General features: G+C 56.3%; 1 protein-coding gene across 8 annotated transcripts in view; it reads right to left on the bottom strand.

Moving 5' to 3' along the window:
- Positions 1–2,149: 2,149 nt before the first annotated feature.
- Positions 2,150–21,390, bottom strand: part of CAMK2B (calcium/calmodulin dependent protein kinase II beta) — a 95,754-nt gene continuing 76,513 nt past the window's right edge. The window contains exons 10-24 of one of the 8 annotated variants that reach the window (XM_084798534.1): positions 21,188–21,310; positions 20,780–20,863; positions 20,077–20,119; positions 18,969–19,043; positions 14,553–14,590; positions 14,310–14,381; positions 12,798–12,842; positions 11,404–11,452; positions 10,059–10,172; positions 9,488–9,616; positions 8,409–8,537; positions 4,117–4,192; positions 3,936–4,030; positions 3,539–3,772; positions 2,150–3,211 (exon numbers count right to left, since the gene is read on the bottom strand). In XM_084798534.1, the coding sequence (XP_084654660.1) occupies positions 3,540–3,772; positions 3,936–4,030; positions 4,117–4,192; positions 8,409–8,537; positions 9,488–9,616; positions 10,059–10,172; positions 11,404–11,452; positions 12,798–12,842; positions 14,310–14,381; positions 14,553–14,590; positions 18,969–19,043; positions 20,077–20,119; positions 20,780–20,863; positions 21,188–21,310 (1,305 nt within the window). In that variant the 3' untranslated portion in view covers positions 2,150–3,211; position 3,539. Of the gene's footprint in view, positions 3,212–3,538; positions 3,773–3,935; positions 4,031–4,116; positions 4,193–8,408; positions 8,538–9,487; positions 9,617–10,058; positions 10,173–11,403; positions 11,453–12,797; positions 12,843–14,309; positions 14,382–14,552; positions 14,594–18,968; positions 19,044–20,076; positions 20,120–20,779; positions 20,864–21,187; positions 21,311–21,390 lie in introns of all 8 variants that reach the window. The other 7 variants (XM_084798536.1, XM_084798535.1, XM_084798537.1 and 4 more) reach the window with 7 other exon arrangements.

Here is a 21,390-nt window from a genome sequence, read left to right as displayed (position 1 = left end):
GAACCCTAGACAGAGGGCCCACTGCCGCTGCACCTGTGGCTGTGGCCTACATTCTTGTATTAGCTCCGGAGACTTGCCTACGGCCTGCTTGCCCATGTACCCGAGAGCACCTCTCCCGGTGGGCGCCACAGAGACTGTGAGGTAGCCATCAGTGGCCTCCTTTTCAAAGTGAAGGTGATTGGGAGTATTGGTCAGTTCTGGACCCCTTGGGTCTCCCTACTCCCAGTGGATAGGACTGAGGATATAGGGGCACATCTTTGGAGACTTGAGCAGACCTTGAAGACAGGACAGGCCTATCACAGATTGCTAGGAAAGATTTGCCCTGGGCTCGGGCTGGAGATGCAGGGGAAAGCCCGGGGAGGGGCCTCTGCTTTGCAGCCAGAGCAGAGAGTTAGCACATGGCTATGGCCTTGGCTGTCAGAACAGACTCAGCACATGGCTATGGCTGTGGCTGTCTTGCATCCTGGCTCTTGGAGTCCCCTTTGTTCTTGGTTAAGATCGCAGGCTTGAGCTCCAGATCGAGCCTCTCTGTGAAAGCCTCTTGATCCCACCCTTGGTGGCTACCTAATGTGAATGCTGACCTGTGCTATATGCCTGCATACCCCATGGGGGCTGGCTTGGGGGTTACTTAACACATGACCATGTCCAGAGCAGTCAACATAGCCAATAGGAAGGCCATGAAAGGGCTCTTCCTGCTGCAGCAGACACCTTGCTGGAGGCCACCCTTGGTTTACTGGCATGACAGGCAAGGACAGAGCTGTGGAGCTAGAGGCACTAAGGGGTGAAGAGAAGGCTGTGCTCCACTGATCCCCTCGAAGGGGCTTAGGGCCCCATATCCCTCCACTCTCACCATCAGGGGCGGCCCCTAAGCCACGTCTGGGGTAGGGAGCAGATGGCTCCGTATTGTATTGTGTGGGATGGGATTCGCAGGGCCTCGGCACAGAGCACTCAGCTGTATTGGAAGCAATTTGTCCTTTTTTTTTTTTTTAATTTGTGGTTTTTTTTTTTTATTTGCAGTTTCCCGAGACAGAACAAAATAAGAATAATTTTTGTACACCTACAAGGCTCAGAAAGAAAAGACAACAGAACTCAGCAAAAAGAGAGAAGAGGGAGGGGGTCGCCAGTACTGCAGGCAGTGACACGCTGCAGCACTGGCCAGCGGCCGACGCCACCACCTGCGAACACCTAGCCAGCAGAGCAGGAGTGAGCGACCTGCTCTTCAGAGGGTCATGCAAAAGAATTGTCCCCCAGAAAAAAAAAGATCCCCAAATTATCCCAGACAGGCAGCTTTGTGGAGATAACAAGGTGGGTAGGAGGAGGAAAGGAGACCCCAGGATGCCAGGGTGGCTGGCCACAGGGCCTCACACTGTCCGTGGCAAGCCCTGCCACTGTTCCATGGCCTTGGGCCACTCGAGTGGAGCCTGGCACGTGTTTACCCTGTGTCCATGGGTAGGGGACAGCTGTCCTGGGCACAGTGTGGATGAAAGGTGGTATCCACTGAGTGTCTGTAGGTGGACAGTCCCCCTCTGAGTTTAGGATCCTGTGTCCCGCTCCCCACTTCGCGCCCCTCCCTTGGCTTTCGTTTGTAAGAGAAGATAAAGAAAATCCTGGTTGAAAATGATGTGAATTTAAAGTGGGCAGCACTGGGGTGGAAGCCACGGACCTCTGCAATCAAAACTCCTGACCAACTCCCATCCAGCCCGGCCTCATACCTGCCTCCCTAGCCTGACTCCCCAACCTTTCCTGCCTCGCTGCCTCTTTCTAATCACCAAAGGCCAGGGCCACCCACGACGAGCCCAGGCAGCCGGCACCTAGGAGCACCACTGGGCCCTGGAGGTGGCACACCATCCTAATGGACCCTCTCTCTACCCACTGGTATCCAGGCCCCACACCCATATATCTCTGCCCCTAGCCTGCCTTCTCTCTACACGGTGTCCTGGCCTACCTGGAAGGGCCTCACAAAACACAGCCCTAACCAATTTTGACTTTCCACCGTGCCCCTAGCTGGCTCAACGCTCCAGCGTCTGCTCTCTAGGCCCAGGTTAGGAAAACACTCCTACTTCATCAAACACCTGTATGGACCCGCATTGTCCAGGAGCCTGAAACCCATCTTCTGGCCCCCCCCCCCTTTACCACTTTCTGCAACATCCGACCAAGTCTTGAGCACCCAGACTCCAAGCTCAGTGGGCAAACACCCTAGACGCAGCCTGGCCTGCTCCTGGCATCCGTCCAGTTATTTCATGTCCTCGGTCCTCTGTAGGGTCTACTGCCAACTTCACAGAGAGGAACTGCTCAGGCCAAGGGTGGGCCACTGTTGCTCAGCTGCTGGTGGCAGGGTAGGGACAAGTGCCCCAAACAGGAAGGAGGCATCCTCCGGCCTAGTCCTCTCTTCATAGCTAGCTGGGTAGGCACTGCAGCCAGAACTCCTGCTTAACCAACCCTTGCCAGGCAAGAGGCCATTACCTCATTCCCCAAAGAACCAGAGTGGAAAGCCCGGGTTCTTCTCTTCTCTGACGACCTTGAGGAGATGATTCTCCTACACAGTCCGCGGGGCAAAGGTCGGTCCTTGGCTAGAGGAGTGCCCACCCAGCCCTTCACAGGATGAGGGGGTTGGGGGAAGCAGGGACAGCAGCGACTCTCAGGCACAACTAGCAGGGAAGGAGGCAGCCCCCAGCCCTTCCCAAGACACCTGACGCCACAACAGCCAGGTTAGCATGTGGGGCCCATGCATGGGAGGGAGGATGCAGACGCCCAAGGTGTGGGGTGTGTGCGATACCTACAGACTAACACGGTCAGCACGGGCACATTCACGCCCTGAGGGTCCCCAAAGCCAGGAGCGGAACAGACACATGTGGAGCTTGGGTCGGGGGAGTGGCCCCACAAATGCCAGATTTTTTTTTTTTTACAGCTTTTTCCTTTCTTTAGTTTTTTTTTGTTTTTGTTTTTCTGTTTCATCCGATGCCAATTTTTTTTCTTTTTTTTTCTTTTTTTCTTTCTTTCTTTTTTTCTTTTTTTTTTCTTTTTTTTGCATGTGGTTGTTGTCATCATCTTATTTTAAAAAACAAATCACATCTGGTCTTGTTTTTCTGCAGACACAGGCACCAGGGGAGGGGACGAGGCAGACACAAACATGCGACAGGCAGGCCGTGCGCCCGAGGGAGGGCGGCTGGGCTCCAAACACCAACTCTGTCCGGTGAAACCAGGCGCAGCTCTGAAACGGGGGTGGGGGGTGGGGGGGGTGTCACCTTCCTCAGCACGGCATATACCCACCCTAAGGACCCAAGCCTTTGCTCTTTGGAAAGGATCCTGGCAGCAAGCTAATGTCCTTTCAGGGGCCTGCCACAAGAGGTATTGCTATCCCCACCCATCACCTGGGTGCTGAGTTATGAGAAGAGTTCAGGACCCACCCTGGTCCCTGACTCCATCCCAGACCCACCATGCTCTGGCTTGTGCAGTTCTGGCCTCATCGGCTCACCCGTCATGGTACCCCCCCCCCCCACACACACACCATCTGTTCACACCCCGGGCACTCACTCACCTCACTGCAGTGGGGCCACTGGAGCGCCCGAGCAGTGGAAATGTACATTCTGCCACTTGCCGTCCCGGCGGTGCCACACGCGGGTCTCTTCGGACTGGCTGGTACGGGGTCTGCCCTGGCCATCAATGTACTGTGTGAGGCGGATGTAGGCGATGCATGCGGCATCCTCACCGATGACGTGCACGTGTGGGTTCAGGATGGTGGTGTGGATCGGCTTGCTGTTCTTGGCCAGCACTGAGGACAAGCGGGTATTCTGAACTGACAGCACCGGGCACAGACACCTCCCACCCCTGCCACCTCCAACCCCCTTCCCCTGACTGAAAAAAAGGATGAAGGAGTTAAAGGGACCCTCCCGGCGGTGTCTCCCCCTCATGCCCACCCCGACTTCTTCACTCACGGTTCTCGAAGTAGAATCTGTGGAAATCCATCCCTTCGACCAGGTTGCCCAGAGCTTCAGGCTCAAATGAGGTCAGGCCTGGGTCACAGATTTTCCTGGGGGGCAAACCCAAGTGAGGAGGGGCCCCATCCTCCATCCTCGCCCTCCACAACCCCCCACCCCAACCCCCCCGGAGACTCACGCATAGGCCTCAAAGTCGCCATTGTTGACGGCCTCAATGAGCTGCTCCGTGGTCTTGATAATTTCCTGCTTCCGGGCTGCAGGGAGAAAGCAGGGGTGAGCACTAGGCGCTAGCCTGTCACACTCTTGGACACCCCCATTTCCAGCAGAGCCCCAGGCAAGGGGCCTTGGAAGATGGGGAGCTGCAGATAGCATCCACATAGCTGCTCCCACCCTGGCTCAGGTCTGTCCTCTCCAGAAAGGTGGTATCCAGGCTCGGGCACCTGTACGTAAAGTGTCTCAACCACACTGGTCCCTCCGGTGCCACCAATGGCTCCTTCACTTCCACATGCAATAGCTGTTTATCAAATAAAAATATTCACAAGAAGCAGCTACCCTATTCCGATTAGAAAATGTCTAAAAAAAAAAAATGCAGAAAGGGGAAAAAAGCTTGCCCACAAATCCACTCTATTGTCACCCTCCAGCATCTGCTAGCCCTAATGCTGGGCTCCCGTTCAGCCTTCCCCTGCCCTGTTCTGCTTCGTCTTCTAACAGAGCCTTGACCACTCACTGACTCCATCTTCTGACAGTCTTAGGGGGAGAAGAGCCATCATCAAAGGCTGAAGGACAAGATGGCCAGGTTGTCTCTCCACTTTGTCCCCGTTTCCAAGCCTCCCCCTGCCTGTAAGCCCTGGGCCACGTGCTGCCTTAGCAAAACCCTCCCGAGTGTCCTGTACCTCGCAGACCCATTGCTTCTTCTGAACACTACTAGCTCCTGGCTTTGGGAGAAACTTTTTATTTTATTCACGAAGAATTTAAAACACGAGAGCACAGAGAGCAACCCTGTGGCAGGGCTTTCCGTACCAGTGGGTGTCTGGGTGCCCACCCCCATCAGGCACCCTGAAGGAGGGCTGACTCCACGGCAAAGAGGTTGGCTGCTTCTTGGGGCACGCATGTATGCCATGCATGTGCCATCACAAAGGCATCTGCGTCTCCTTGTGGACATACGAGCTGCGATTGCTCTGATGTCTTTGGTATTGGCAGCAGAAGTGGCTGGGTGTCACCTGTGGGGACTTGTATGTGTTTGTGTGTATGCAGTTCATGAGTGTGAATGTTTGTGTGCACATGAGAAGGCACACACAAGTGTTAATATGAGTGTGTCATGTGTGCATGCATGCACATATAAGCATTTGTGTGTGGAATGCATGTTAAAGTGTCCTTGTGTTGTGTATATGCATGCTATGTGAGCATGTGTACATTTATGTGTGCACACCCTGTCTTGGAAAGGCCCCTCTCCTACTCCAGTTCCTTCTGCTATCTTGTTTCAGTTTCTTCCCTTTTATTTATTTATTTATCTATTTATTTATTTTTTGTTTTTCGAGACAGGGTTTCTCTGTGTAGCCCTGGCTCTTCTGGACTCGCTTTGTAGACCAGGCTGGCCTCGAACTCACAGTGATCCACTTGCCTCTGCCTCTTGAGTACTGGGATTAAAAGCGTGTGCCACCACCGCCCGGCTCTTCCCTATTCTTGAGCCTAAATCATATCACCATTTAAACCCAGGGTGAGGTCATCACCGCTGCCCAGCCTGGGATGCTAACTCTAGGTGGTGGGCTATGAGCCCCAGGAGCCCCACTGTTTCCTGTCCCCATGTACCCACCCTTCGAGCATACCAGGGTTCTGTTCCAAACACACAACAGATCTTCCTGTCTTTACCTTTTGGATCCCGGAGCAGCATCTGACACTTCAGTCCCCCAGTGGTACCTACTCTTGCCAGTGTCCATCACTCCCGGTCATTCCTGGCATCTCTCGCCGCCCCCCCACCCCCGCCCCTCTTTGTTCTTTCTGGAGATGTCTCAGGCTTGGTTTCTACACTTGCAGGCAGCTCCCTCCCCAGAACCACACTTCCCAAGCACCTCCGGGGCTCCTTTTTTTTTTTTTTTTTTTTTTTTTTTTGGTTTTTCGAGACAGAGTCTCTCTGTGTAGCCTTGGCTATCCTGGACTCACTTTGTAGACCAGGCTGGCCTCGAACTCACAGCGATCCGCCTGCCTCTGCCTCCCAAGGGCTGGGATTAAAGGCGCGGGCCACCACGCCCGGCCTCTGGGGGGGGGGTGGTGCTCCTTAATAATCCTTTTTTAATAGATTCAGCCGCCCCATTGCGCCATAGCTAAAGTGGCAGGAGCAAAGTAGCTGCGCTGTTTGGTTTCAAGCATGCTACGACGCCACCTTCCCCTGCGGTGAGTGGACTGGGTTTCTGTTTAAAGAAGTTAGGTTGTTTTCAAGCAAACAGTGACTAAAAGTGGGAGTCCACGTTAAATAAACTAAGAGAATAGTCATGCCCACAGCACCAGGCAGAGGCGGGCACTGTTACTGGAGTTTAGGAACAGCGTTCCTGTGAGAGCCGCTGGCCCACTTGGCAGCCAGGGAAGCCAAGGCTGTCTATGAACAGGACCAGGACCCCTCCTGACCCACAGAGTGGCTGCTGCCAGGACACGGGTGGAAATCAAACAGGAAGGAGGATCGAGATTCCCTGAACTCAGGGATAGCTCAGGCGGAGAAGCGCGAGACCAAGGAGCCGCTGCCCCATACCCTGCACGCCCAAGGAAGAGGCCAAAGAGGTGGGCAGGACTTGGCTGCGGCCCAGAGTGGGAGAGTCACCTCATCCACAGCTCTCCAGGGGGCTTGGGAAGCCAAGCAGCCTAAGGAGACTGAAAGTATCTGGGTGGGACCTGGGAAGGTTTGGGTCCCTCCCACCCTCACAGCTGTCACACAAGGCAGCTGACGAAGGGATCAGCCAGGATCAGCCTGAATCCGGTGTAATCCCTGATTAGGAAGTAAGGCCGGGGGGGGGGGGGGGGGGCGGGGGGGGTACAGAGACCACTGGGGCAGGGGCGGGGCTTTAGTCTAAAGAAACCTATACCCTAGTTGTGGGTTGCAACCTTCCGAAGAAAGAGGGGACCCAATACCATCTGACAGCACCCACATTTCCCTACATTTTACCAAATGTCCTTACGTCCCTTCTCATAGCCCCCCTCATGCAGGACCCATTTCCCTAGCCAATCTCAGCACAGACCCTACAAAGGCAGATCAATGTCGTACCCTTCTAATGTTCTGTGCTCTCTTGGTGCTCCCCCACAGACCTGGCCCACAGACAGGAGCAACCACCTGGTCATTGCATGAACCCCTAGGGGCAGATTATGCCCCAGGCTGACCCCCTACAAAAACAGTGCGACCTTTGAGATCAGATGAGAGAGCACCCAGACAGGGCAGGTCTTACACGCATTAATGGTGAGCACCCCCTGAACACTCTGTGAATACTGGCTGCCGTACACCACTGACCCTGTCCCCTCACCCCAGCACCAGCAATAACCTGGCTCTGATCCCCCTCTACGGACCATGCAATGCTCTGGGGGTTCATGCCCTCCAGAGGCTGCCCGTTACACAGCATGGATCTATTACCCTACCTCCTAAACCTGTAAACTGCGGGTGCCCACCCTTGTGGGCCACTGTGACCCCCCCCCCTTGCTCTGGCCACCTGTAGCACTCCCCCACTCCGGCCTAACAGGTGGAGGTGATAGAAGTAGGACACCCCAAGCTCACCTCTCATAGCTACTCACCCAGCCACTGCCCTGCCATGCCGAGGCCCTGGCCCGGCACCCTCTTCTCTGAAGGCATGTCAGCGCCACCCCCAGCCCTGTGTCTCCCTGGAGGCGGGGGCAGCGGTGACTGCAGCCCTGGATGCCATCCATCTCTGTAAGTGATACTGGCGGACAGTCGGCAGACAGGCGGACAGGCAGAAGAGCCACCTGCCTGTGCGTCTCTCTCTAATTCGTCCTTAGCTCTGGCTGCCCCCTCCCCCACCAGCAACATCCAGCCTAGCAGCCAGCATGCCCGAATTCCTAGGAGTTTCTTTTCCTGTCATCCTACACAGGAATGTCTACTCTCTCTGAGGCAGCACTTCCTCAAGGGTTCCCCGTGCCCTGGTGGCCACTTGCTCACTCTCTCCTATCAGAATCTGGGGGCTAGCCGCATGGTATAGCAAGGACTTCAGGTCAGTGAAGTTTTGGGGGGTGCTTTCCCACATACCTGAGCTCACACACAGATACACACACGTCGTGACCGTAGTCTGCATTTACCGAGGCCCACTGCTTTCTACACGCATTTTGACATGTTTTCCTGTGACCTGGCTGATTCTGTGTCCCTTACAGCACCACGAGCTGGTTATTCCCAGTGATTCTGGGGAGGCTGGCCATGTACCACAGGTTGGGGGCTCGCCCCTCCACGGAGCTGTCAGGGCCACTTAAAATGCTACTTACATGGGGTGGGCAAGGGGCCAGGGAGAGTCGGAGATGGGCAGGGTGGGGGGCCCACTGGTGGGAGGCCCTCAGCTTCTGGGGTCCCTGAGCCCCGCCTCACTGAGTTGAGGATGTCAGAGATCCTGGGGGCTGGGGTAGAACAGACACACATGAATACAGGTGGGAGGAACATGCAGGGAAGAAACCTACAGACCGAGAGCCAAGCCAGATAGTAAGGGAGGCCAGAGGGAGATGCACCAGGAGGGGGGTCACGGGGACACAGGAGCAGCGGGGAGGCCAGAAGGGGCTATAGGGAACGCAGATGCTTTTGTCCTTTCTGGTGGGCTGAGCTAGAAGCTGCCGAAGGCAGAGGCTGCCCTCCAAGGAGAGGCAACCTGGCCCCAAAGAAGCCAGAGCCCATCACTGCAAGTGGTTGACCTTTGAGTAACTTAGTAAGTGACTGACCGGTGGGTAGAGGAGCAGACAGAGGGGAGGAGGGCTGTTCAGGAGGAAGCACCAGTTTAGCCCATGTGGGCAGCCCAGGCCAGTGGAAGGTCAGGCTTTGCTTCTCTTAAAGGTTTTCTATCTACACGGCCCTAGCTGGGGGTCCCATTCTTGCGCCTTCTTTGACCTCCCCTGCCTCACTCAAATGTTGAGGTGAATGGTGTTCAGGGGTACGGTATATCAAGAGCCAAGGGCCACTCCGGAGACAGGCTCTACGGGCACTGTGACCATGGCAGGGCAGGGTTTGAGTGACATTGGTAAAGGCTAGAAAATTTTTGGCTGAGATGGGTTGAAGGGCTCCAGCTAATTCTTACCCAGGGGCGAGAGCCTGAGATGAGGTGAGGTGAGTGGCGTGCAGGAAGGGAATAGGGTTAGGAGATGAGTCAGAGGCACTGGGCCCAGAAGGAGAAGCCGGTTAACTGCCCAGCTGGGTTAGCGCGTGTGTGCCTTGAAAAAGGCCAGCCAGACTGGACACCAGTCAGGCGTCCTGGTCCGGAGGACCTTGGCCGTGCATGGTGGGTACAGGAAGCTGAACGCCGGCCATTCTCAGCGAGCCTTAGGTAGCAGAGGCAGCAAGCCTAGGAGCTACTACTTACACGGGGCGGGCAGGGGGCCTAGGAGAACCGGAGACAAGCAGGGTGGGGGCCCCACTGATAGGGGTCCCTCGGCTTCTGGGGTTCCACAGCCCCTTCTCACCGAGTTCAGGATGTCAGAGATCCTGGGGGCTGGGTGGAACAGATACACATAAACACAAGGCAGACAGACATATGAGGAGACAACGGAATCGACAGGACAGAGGGGAGGAGGGTCCCTGTTCTTACCACGAGGGATTCTGGGACCCAGCTTCCTACTTGGTGCCAGTCTCAGAAGCAAGATGCCTCCAGAGGTGGGGTAGAGGGAGGTTTGGGTGGGGCCTGGAGGTCACAGCCAAATCCTCCAGAGACTGACTAGTGGCCATGAACAGGGAAGTAGGCCAGGACAGCAACGTCAGGGACCAATAGAGGCCTCAGACTGGGCAGCAGGGAGCCCCAGTCTGGGGGTTGCATGGAGATAGAACTGGGGCCAGGAATGCAGGCCTGTCCAGTCCTTGGTACCTGGATGTCCCCCTGAGAGAGTTGCCAGGCCCTCCAAAGTCATCCCCACATCAATGGGGCCCAGGCTACTTACACGGGGCAGGAAGGGGGCTAATGGGACCTGGAGATGGGCAGGACAGGGGGCCCTCAGCTTCTGGGGCTCCTGAGCCCCTCCTCACCAAGCTCAGGACATCAGGGACCCTGGGGGCTGAGGCAGAACAGAGGCAAGCAGTAGATGGCAGACACTCAAGACAGGAAGGGCCAAGAGGCACAGGGCAGTGGAACAGGTTACAAGTGTAGAATCCCAGGCCATTGCCGGGGACCTAGGGGACAGAGGTGAGGTGGTCACTCTTGGGGGCCACCCCAGGAGGAATTAGGAGGGCTCATTTTGTGGACCTGTGACAGGCACTGCAAAGATTAGACTAGGATTTTGGAGTGGTCATCGCTGAGCATTGTAGCTTCAGAACTGCCCCGGCTCTGTCTGGGCTCTGTCTGGGCTCTGGTGTGTGGCTGAAGTCAGAACACCACTGTTCTTCATCCCCAAGGCGTCTCCTAATTTGGCCCCTGCCTTTACTCTCAGCCTCATCTGTTGCTGGCTTGCTGCTCCCATCCTGAGGAGCATCCACTGTCCTGCAAGCCTGAGGCCCAGCCACCTCCCTTGTAGCTCAGCATCCTACTGGCCAGCTCAAAGCCAGAGCCTTTGTCAGAAAGGTACGGGTACCATGCATGCTGCTGCCTCCGGGGCCTGCTGCAGCTTGTAGGGGAGTGGACTCTCCTAAGTTCAAGGACCAATGACCTGTGCAAATTTCCACTCTGAAGTGTGGAGGACTCCCGGGGACAGCATGGCAGCTGGGGTGTGGAACAAATAGGAAAACTATCTGCTTCGAGAGCTTGCAGGGTAGAGGGGCATCCTAAGGGCATCTTAGGGACTCCACAGACAGCTCGGAGCTGTCAGACCTCATCCCAGGAAGTGGAGAAAGTGCAAGAGGCCTGGAGGCCTACTCACTGATGGCAGATGCCCTAGCGGCCCCTGTGAAAACACAGGGCTCAGGGTGTGGCACCAAAGTCCACCTCAAGAGGGAGCTCCTGAGCCATCAAAGGAAACATCCACCTTGGCCACTCAATCATGAGAAAGCAGGACAGAACCAAAGCTTAGGAACTTTACGAGAAGAACAACCTCCTGATCTGATCTCACCAGATACTTCACACCCTGTGAGAACCGAGTTCCTGGCTCCCAGAATGGAGAACACACGCACTATGCCTGAGATAACCCAGCGGTGGTGTCCCAAATATGCTTTGCCTGGCGCGAGACAGGCCCTGACACTAGGCCCCTGAACCTCGGTAGCATCGTCTGCACAGCAGGACCAGAGATATCGAAGAAGACCCACCCACTGCCAACGCCAACCCAACGCGGCCAGGCAAGGCCTCTGTGAAGGTACCTTTGGCATCTTCATCCTCTATGGTTGTGTTGGTGCTGTCGGAAGATTCCTGGGGAAACAGAGGAGACAGGGGTCAGGATGTGGTCAAGGACAGGCAGGACACCTCCAGTGGTGAAGCCAGCAGGGTTCTAGGTGGGACCTAATCCTGGCTACTCCTGAGGATTTCAGAAGACAGGCCCATCCTGAAGGAACTCCTCAGGGGGGGCAGTGACTAGGAAGAAAGTTCTAGCTGTGTATGTCCTCAAGGCTCTAACAGCCAGGACCTCAACTTCACTTAGCTGACTCAATGAAGAGAACAGGCCTTCAGAAACCCCAAGATGGAAAAACAAGGGACTTTTAGTGACGCAAGGCCCGGAAACCTGGGCAGTAGGAAGATATGGTTAGCAGCTCGGAGATGAGAGATTCTTTCCCTCAGAGGAGATGAGATTCCCCCATGCCACTGCCTCTCCTAGGCCTGGAACTTCAGCAAGGGCCAGCTCCTACAACCTCCAAGTGGCAGCTGACTTCTGAACAGCCCCGTGCCAACATGTTCCCCGGAAGCCAAAGAAACCTCTCGTGGGTCTTTGGTATGGACTCTGACTGAACTTAGGTCTGGGCCAAAACTGGAGGCCTTCAGATATAAGGGCAAGCCTTGCCCTCATCCGGAAGGTTGACTAGGAGTCCCTCAGAGGGGAATATGACCTCATTTGACATGAGGACCCAGAGGGTACTAGTCACTTGGGTGGGAGGAAACCAGACACTTGGTATTTGGAACTGTGGGCATATACAGTTGTCCTTGGTCCCTGGCATAGAGATGGGCCAGGCACAGGTTCAAACCAAAGGAAGTGGGGTACCCACCGTGCCACCTTGTTGGATCATGAGGGAAGCCAGGCCTGGGTGTGAGTCTGACCTGCCACTCCAGCACAGTTGCCGTATTGTAAATGGTCCCGATACCTACCCGTCTCTCCACCCTCACAGAAAGCCAGCCCCTCCCGGCCCCAGGTGATGATGCCGATGTGATGGGAGCAGATGGCAGAGCAGAGAGGAGCAGGAAGCGCTGGGGCCACACCAGGGGGGTGGAGGGTGGGGGTGAAGAACAGTCAGGAGCAGAGAAGAGCCTCCTGGGAAACAGACCCGGCCCAAGGCCTGCAGCAGGTGGCACTCTTGAAGCCTGCTGGGAGCCAGCCACACGGTGACACATACCGTGTGAGCTCTCTTCAATGGAGTCATCTGTGTCCCGCCATGGCCCCAGGCAGGTAGGCTCGTGGGCTCTGCCCTACCTTTGGGGTCAGGTCACTACACATCTGCTCTCTATCATAGGCACAAATGCTTCTCCCAGGTCACCGTCCACACCCTCCTCCTGGGCCCGTACCTCTTGCCCAAGGAAAGGGTGGGGAGTGAGGTGGTGGCAGTACCTTAATCCCGTCCACTGGGTTATGGATAACGGTGGTTTGAGGCTCCTATAGAGGGCGGCAGACAGAGGAAGGAAAGAGAGAGAGGGAGAGTGAGAAAGAAGGAAGCGGAGGAGGATGGGGAGCCAGGGAGCCAGAGGAGTGGGCAGCCACCAGGGTCGGCCCAGAGAGAGTGCAGGACAGAGGGGCAGGCATGGAGGCAGTCAGCAAGATGGCCCAGTGGGGATGGAGGTAGCAGGTGGTCAGCAATGGCGCTGGGTGGGCTCAACATGATGGAACCAGCAGGTCTGCCCCGGGATGGAGCTCACGGGGCCTGAGAAAAACTGGGGTGCCTATGGGCTCCGCTTCTGGGAGTTCTCCCCGCCTCCTGCCCCAGCATGGGGGTGGGCACGGGATTTGGAGATGTTGTGGGGGTTGGGGCGGCATATGGGATGGGCGGGGTCCAAGGTGGGGCTGGCTGTGAGGCTGGTGTGAGCCACCCCAGGCGCCAGGTGAGCTGATAATGGCCGGCATTCTCCTGCCGTAGCCCCACTGCTCTGAGCAACTCTCGGACTCTAGCCGGGAAGGGTCTCTTCTGTGCTCCTCCATTTGGCAAAGCCAGATTTCCCATGGGGGAATACCTGCCTAAGGGCCTGTGGGGGATACCAAGCATACTACCAGAAAACTCCAGGCCTTGTGGACGGCAAGCTCCCAAGACCCACAGTCCAGGAGGCTGGTGCCTGAGACCACACCTCCACATGTCTGAAAGTACCATCTGTGACGGTCAAAAGTCACCCAGGGCAAGGGGCCCAGTCCCTTCTCAAGGAACAAGGAAGGATATATCAGGGCTATCATGGACACTTTCAGCCCGCCTCAGCAGCAGGGGTTCCTCAAGATACCCCTCTCTTGTAATCCACGGACCAACACGGTATATGGCTCTGTTCCTTCAAACCACATGTCTCCGCATTACACCACTATGGCCCTGCTGTGCCCCCACTAGACTCAGGATGCAATCCTTTATGGTGTAATCCCCGAAGAGCCCAGCCTGGGCTCCTCTAAGCTGGGTTGGTGTACAAGGTAAAGTCCTTGAAGAGGACAGGATCCACGCAGGCCGCTGGCCTTCCTCAGTGGCACCCTGACTGTCTCTCACTAGAGCTTCTAGAGGCGAGGTGGTCCAGAAGTCATCACAACCGGCAACCCATAGCGCTCTCTCTCTCTCTCTCTTCTCTCTCTCTCTCTCTCTCTCTCTCTCTCTCTCTCTCTCTCTCTCTCTCTCTCCAGCACCAGGGCACCTCAGGGTGCCAGGGAAGGGCCCACCGAGCAGTCTTACACCTGCCTGGCCTGGGACCCCTGACAGTGGTCTCTCCTCTTAGGAATCCCCTCCACCACCCCACCACCCCGCCCATCCCAATGCCATGCCATTCCGTTCTGTCTCCACGTAGGACTGGTTTGGTCAGAGACGGGCAGAGTCTCACCAGACCCTGCCTTGCAGGGCCTCTCTGATAGTAAGATGAGGCAGGGGCGGGGGCTCAGTACCAGGGCAGCAGGAGGGAGGGATCCTTTGGGGCTGGTGATGGCCGAGCTGTTTTTGGTGCTGTTTGTCTGGGGCTGTGAAAAGAGGCATAACGAGTGATTAGGGAAGAAAAGGGTACCTTCCCCGCTCCAGTATCTTCTGGGCCGGAGCCAAGTCTCTCACGCTAGAACCTTGGGGTCAGCAGCAGAGCTGCAGGTTCTAGCATCCTCCCCTGCACCCCACAAAGGGCTTAGCTGACGCCTCACCTTGACTCCATCGGCTTTCTTGTTGAGTAAACTCTTGGCTGCTGCGTTGGGAAGGAAGGAAGGCTCGTGAGTTCCTAGGACCTAGGTTCACTGTAGCCCCTGCCCCTCCCTCCCCTCCCCCCAACCCCCTTTCTTTAGGAGTAAAGCCCAGGACCTGAGGTCCAGTAGCCTGAGGCCAGAGGCAGATGTGGCCTCGGCATCTGGCCTGGCCTGGCCCTTGCAGCAGCGGAGCCTCCAGGGTTGATGAGCCAAGCTGCCCAAGGAGCCTCATCCAGGACCACCCTGCCCTCAGCATCTCCAATGATTCTCAAGCTCCTTGCAAGGCACCCAGGAGCCTCCTTGTCCTGTGCCTATGACTCCTGAAACGCAGGCAGGATGGTCTCCCCCACCCCCAACCCCCCCACCCCCCACTTCCCAGGACGGCGCTGGGTCAGGATTGGTAGGCATCAAGATGCAAACGGAAAGATGACATGCTCAACCTGGCCCTGCCCTCTGCAGTCCTGTGTCCCCACTAGGATGGTGAGCCAAAGCTGGCTGTCACACCCAAGGGCTTGTCCCAGCCGCCCCACCCCCTTGCCCAGCTTCTGATGGGCCACAAACTTCTGTACCAGGGCTACACCACTTGGCCTCCCTGTCCTCCCCCTGTTTGGCCCCAGCAGCCCCTTGCCATGGGACCACTTCTTGGTGGCCGTGACTGGGGCCTACACCGGCCTCTTTGCCCACAAGCCCTGCAGACACGTGGACCCAGAAATGGAACCCTTGGTTCCAACACTCCCCTCAGCGATCAGGACGATCCTGCCTTTGTCCTGTCCTTCAGAGTTTAGAATTTTAATTACGGAATTAAAACAACAACAACAACAACAACAACAAAAAATAGAGAGTGAGAGAGAAAGTCAGCTTACCTTATAGAAAAGGAAAGATGAGGAGAGGAGGGAGTGAGGAAGGAGGAGAGGAAGAGAGAGAAAACAAGATTTGTGTCGGTTTAGGAAGGCACCACACAGGGCAGCAAAGCCAGCCTGTCGTGGCCCAGCGCTCCCCCAAGAAAAGCCAAGTGGCCGTGTGGCCAACACAGCAGGTTAGAGGCAGCCACAGCTGGCACAGCACAAGGAGAATAGTGGGGTACACAGCCCCCTGTCCCCAGGGCCCTTATCCACACACCCCATACAGCTAGACACTGGCTTGCCATACCTGACCTCAGGCTCTCCTGCCTAGTAGAGGGGACCTGTGTTGCCTATAGCAGGCATGGTGAGGACTTAGGAGCAGCATATTGAGTCTTAAGCTGTAACATGGTCATACGTAGTCTTCTGTCACAACAGCCACTGTTATGATCAGAAATGCAAACTTGTAGGCCACGGCCTTCTTAAGTAAGAACTCTGAAGGGCTCTGTGTCTGCCTGCAGCTCTGAGGCGGTTCTCTTCAGAGACCAGACCTGCACCCCACTGCTGCCTGCTGACCACCTCTCTCCCCAGACAGATGATGCAGTTTGAGCCCCCCCCCATCCCTCCCGCCTCGCAGGCTCTGTTTGCTGGGACATGGGGACATGGCTACCTGAAGCCACACACTATCTTATAACCTGAAGGGCTTTTGAGTACCGCTGTGGTGGCCACTGGTTTCCTCACTCAGTGTTTTGGTACTTTTCTCAAAAATTATGTTACAAGCAGGTCTCTCTGAAGTGAACCTGCTCTTCACATGCCATTTTCAGGCCTTGGGCTCCCTAGACGTTTGATCCCAGATTAGCCTCAGGGCTAGAAATGCGAACCTCACATTTCTGTATAGAGAAGACTGTGAAACCCCTCTGATGCTGTGGCTAGACTCCCTAGAGTGAGAGACACGCCAGTGTTGCCCCAGCATAGCCCTCTGCCTTGTCTGTGGGTGCTGTCCTTTCTCTCCTCCATCTTCCCATAGGGGTTGGCCCTTGAGACACCTGCACTGCACTAGCAGCATGGGATCCCTTGCCGTGAGGCCCTGCTCCTGCACTGCTAAGGCTGCCGCCTGGTACCTGCTCTCTACTGGAGACTCGGGCCCACCATGCCTGGGAGACGGGTTCCTCCCTGGAGCCCAAGGAAATAAGACAGTGTCTTCACGGTACTTGCTATGGCTTTCTGAGCACCAGGAGAGGAGAAGCAGTCTAAGAGGTGGCAATTTCAACTGGCCGTTTGCAGAAGGCAGGCTTGACCCTACTTCCGAGCGGACCATACAGCCAACCCAGCATGTGCCCTGATGGAGTCTGAGTTGAAACCAGTGAAGGTCTGAGATTTGGGTGTGGGGTTTTTTTTGGTACCCATCAGACATCCTTGGAGGGTTCTCGCAGGGAAAGACACACTGGAAGGCTTAGGCCTGCAGACACCCCAGGACTGTCCTCTTGATCTTAAAAGGGTTCCACGGAAGTCCCCAAGTCTATCAAAACCACAGTTCCAAGCTGCTCTCCTGGGGATATTATTTGTGAGAAGAGGACAAGGGTTATCTGGGAATGAACATGCTACATTACACTTGGACCCAGATGAGCCATTTCTGTGGCTCAGGCCTAGAAAACCCAGGCAGACATCAGTGTCATTTCAGCATCCTTCCTGCTCCTCTCGCCAGGAGCCCGTGTGTGCGCTAGACACGGCACGGGGGTGCCTGGCCCAGCTTCCTTGATTGCATGAGTTCTCACCATACGCTTCCTGGAGGCTATTCACATCTGCCCTGGACTAACTACGGTTCACAGCACCCAGGAACCTGCACACTCCACTCACACCACAGTCCAGGAGCAGAGGGGCCACTTCTTGCTTGTCTCGAGGCAAAAGGATTTAGTAGGTGCGGCCGGAGCCAAAAAGCAGACCAGACAACCATTGGATCTCACAGACTTAGAGCCGCAGCTCTTCAGACCTGTGCCTCCAACTCAGGAGGCCTCAGGTCAAGTAGTTACTTTCCAACCCAGAGCCAGCCTGACAGTGACAAGACACTTTGTTGTGAGTATCTGCTCATTGGGGGGAGGGACGGTGGAAGCCAAACTGCAAACAACGCTCTACAGCAAGGGTCTTCCTGTTGTCCAAGGTGCTCTGCCACGCTGGAACGGCTGACAGAATCATGGAGAAGGGAGACCTCCCCCCCTCCCCTTAATGTGTGGTTGCGCTGGGCCAACCAGATGGAGTAGCTGGGACGACCCTCAGCTCTGCCTCACCCACTGTCTGGTCACTATGGACAGCCATGCTGAGCTTCGTTGACATGCACTGACCTCCCTCCAGGATGGAGTGACCCTCAGCACCTGAAACAGAGCCGTAGCATGCAGGCAGCCTCATGCAAGGTTGCCCTTGCTCACTTGCAGGCAGGCGAGCAGAGCAGTGAAAATCTTAGGCAGAGCGTGGCTCAGAGGTGACCTGTCTCACACCACTGTCCCCTGGCAACAAGGCCTCCCTGGCAGCCACTAGCTTTATCTTTTTATATACATATATATACATACACACACATATATATGTGTGTATGTATATATATATAAACTTAGCCTCTCATGGGCTTCAAAAGGGCTTTAAAATACACACTGGGCCCCTGTGGGCAGAACAGACCCGCCTATGATGACCTGAGCATCCCCCAGGAGAAGGATCCTCTAGCTGGCCAGAGTGTTGCTGTGATCCCAGTGGTGTTGTGAGGTGGAGTCAGGCAGGCACGTGGAGGGGCTGAACCTAAGGCCATGAACCTGCGCTCTATCCTCAGCTGACATCAAGGCTAGGGGAGACACTGAAGCTTCGCTCGAGCCTTTGTGCTCCGCAGCTGCCCTAACCTCTGCTAGCCAGCTCTCTGTTTGAATGGTGACTACGCAGTCCATGATCAAGGTTACTTCATCCCCAGAGGGTCCCATACCATCCCAAGGAACAGGTTGCCAGAGGCTACCTCTTCCCTCAGGGAGTTTGGGACCGAGTAACAAGGGTCTTTGGAAAGAACTTTTCAGTCCCAGACACTGACACCACCCCCACTTTCACTTTGTAGCACAAACCACCAGGGAAGAACTGGTCTTGGGTCCTACAACTCCTTGGGATGATACCCCTATCTCCCAACCCTGACCCAAGGGCTCCTCTTCCAGCACTGAGACCCTCCAGCAGCAGGCTCAATGGCTTCCTGTGGGATTAGAGTCACTGTGGATTGGGTCTTCAGACTTCCACGGTCCAGGAGCAATGGTCTCAGGGCAAAAGTGTCTGGGGTGTGATGTGGCCTCGTCTCTTACAGGTGATGAAACAGGAGTGAAAGGGCAGCCTTATTGTCCGGGGTGGAGCCTCTGCTGGGATGTGACTGTGGCAGGAGCAGAGCTCCCAGGGGACTGTCAGCCTCTGGGGAGGCTCTGGGGGGGACCCTGGCTAGTGGCTGCGTGCAGCAGGGGGGCCTGCATGCCAACAGGAGGGATGGGCAGGAGCGGGTGGACACTGGGCAAGACACATCTACCTTGTTCCACCAGCCCCATGGTGGCGCCGGAGGCCGCGGTGGACATTGTGGCCGGAGCGGTGGTCTGTCTGCCCACTGTTAGCACCAGGTTAGAGACGAGGGGGGGGAGGGGGGAAGGGGGAAGGGGGCGGACACAGACGTGGGGGAGGGGGCGAGGTGAGGAAAGAGAAGAGACAAAGGAAGCAGAAGAAGATTAGAGTTAAAGTTTAGGTGGGGGATGGCGCCAGAATCCCTTTCTCAGGAGGGTGAAACAAGATTGGGCCAATAGGCACTGAAAACCATTTGCCTCCTTTCTCCTTAGAACACCCCAGTGGGGCTTCTTGTGCCCTGTGGGGCATGCGGGGCACACAGCAGACAGGACAGTCCCATTAGTGTTGGTGTGACCGTGTGCCCATTCCCGGCAGTACAGCATCACAGCAAAGTAACAGGAGGCAGGGTGCCAGATGCACACGGACAAGGAGAGACGGCCACGAACGCTCGCACACTTGGTGTTACGACCACCACGACGACGACGACGACGACGACGACGACGACGACGACGAAGCCACAGACACAGCTGTCTGGGCACTGGGGCCAACACTGTCTCCCAAGGTGGGCCCCCGTGGGTCTCTAACAGACCCTTGAGACTTCTTTTTCCCACCATGCACCCTGAACAACCAGGGTAGGCGCCTCGGCCGGAACTCACAAGTTACCCTGTGCACAGACCTCGATCTCACCCATCCCTCAACCCTTTCAGCTATCTCCAACACAGAACACAATGCTTATAGAGTACTGAGGACAAGGAGGCCACAGGGCCGCCCAACAGATGCTTGGACGGATACAGGCGGCAGGCCAGGTATTGGCAACACAGACACTGGGGTGTCGGGTGAGGGACACAGACCCAACAACAGGGAGGAGGCGGGGCGGGGACATAGCAGACCTCAGTAGCTACCCAATGAGGGAAGCCAAAAGGCCTTCTGGCCAGTGGTTCTTAGAGGTGAGGACGGACGCTGAGCCCCCCACCAGCCTGGAGGGGAAGGGGCTGAGGGCTGGTGAAGGAGGAGGGGGCTTTCTGCAGAGCGAAGGTGGCACTGAGACACCGTGTCTTCCATGGAGAAGAATGTCTCACCTGAGAAATTCCGTGTGGCCAGCATAGTGGTGAGGATAGCTCCCTAAGGAGAAACAGAGCCAGGGCCCACCCTGTTAGTGTCTGTCTCCTGCTGGCTTCCAGCTAGAAGACCCCAGTCCCAGTGTACAAGCCCAGCCTGGTGGAGAAGTGAGGGATGCAGACCCTACCAGCCGCATCAGAGCAAGTCACAATTAAAGCTCACACTACCCACAGATCACAGCGTCAAGACTCCTGAGACGTGGGCGTGGCCGGGAAGGCCTGCCAGGTGACAGCTCCTTGGTCAAGACCCACACGTTGAGAACCACTCACCCAATAGGCCCAGGGCAGTCAGGGCTGTCCTCGGGGCTTTGGGGGAAAGTTAAGCAATGGTTCACGGGCCTAACCCTGGCCTTGACTGGACAGCAACGGTCAGGATCAGCCCCGTCCACCTGACTCCCTCACCTGCTGGGCCCCCCCCCCCCCCGGGACTTTCCTTCCACTCTGCCCTTGACTGAACCTCCTCTGGTGGCTGTTAGATCTTCTGCCCTCAGGATGCTGAAGCCACCAGATTTACACCCAGGGCCAACCCCTGACCCTCTGGCCTATCTCAGGATCTAGGAGTCTCTGGTTTGGAGTTGTAAACAGGGGCTTCTCCTGCCTCCTCTTCCGCAGGTCCCATCGACACTCCTGCAGGAGGCAGGACCGGGGACTGCGCGCTGCCTACCTTGAGCTTCCTCCTTGCATTGAACTTCTTCAGACATTCCACAGTCTCCTGTCTGTGCATCATAGAGGCCACGGTGGAGCGTTGCTGTGGGGAGAAGGGAACCGCACAGGGCAGTGAGGAGCTTTCGCAATACCCGCCTTGTCCCCAGAGGGGAAATTGAGGAAGCTTAGGTAAGAGGTCCAGGGTAGTGGCTTTCTAGGCCCCACATACCGAATGCTGCCCGCCACCATAACCACGAGGGAGCACTTGTTCCCACCTGCTGTCCCCCAGTTATTTCCAAGTTCAAGTCTTGTCCTTCACGGACCAAGGGAGTGGTCAGACACAAGGAACGGAGCCTGGGGCCATCTTGGGGGCCCCTGGCTATACCCACCAGGAACCGGCCCCTAAAAGTTGTCAAGGATGACTTACGCAGACCCACGGGTGCTTCAGGGCCTCGTGGGCCGTGATACGCTTGGCAGGGTTGATGGTCAACATCTGGTTGATGAGGTTTTTGGCTTCAGGAGTAACGGTGTCCCACTCGGGGGACGGGAACTACAGAAGGAAGTGGCGCCCACAGGGCCAGGCAGAAATGAAGCTCCTCCCCAGGCAGAGGCCAGGCAGAGGAGGGGAGA

This window comes from Acomys minous, assembly GCF_964271855.1.
Source record: "Acomys minous genome assembly, chromosome: 10".
In the NCBI taxonomy this organism is placed as follows: domain Eukaryota; kingdom Metazoa; phylum Chordata; class Mammalia; order Rodentia; family Muridae; genus Acomys; species Acomys minous.
Note: the sequence above shows the minus strand (reverse complement) of the source record. Positions and strands in the feature narration are given on the sequence as shown.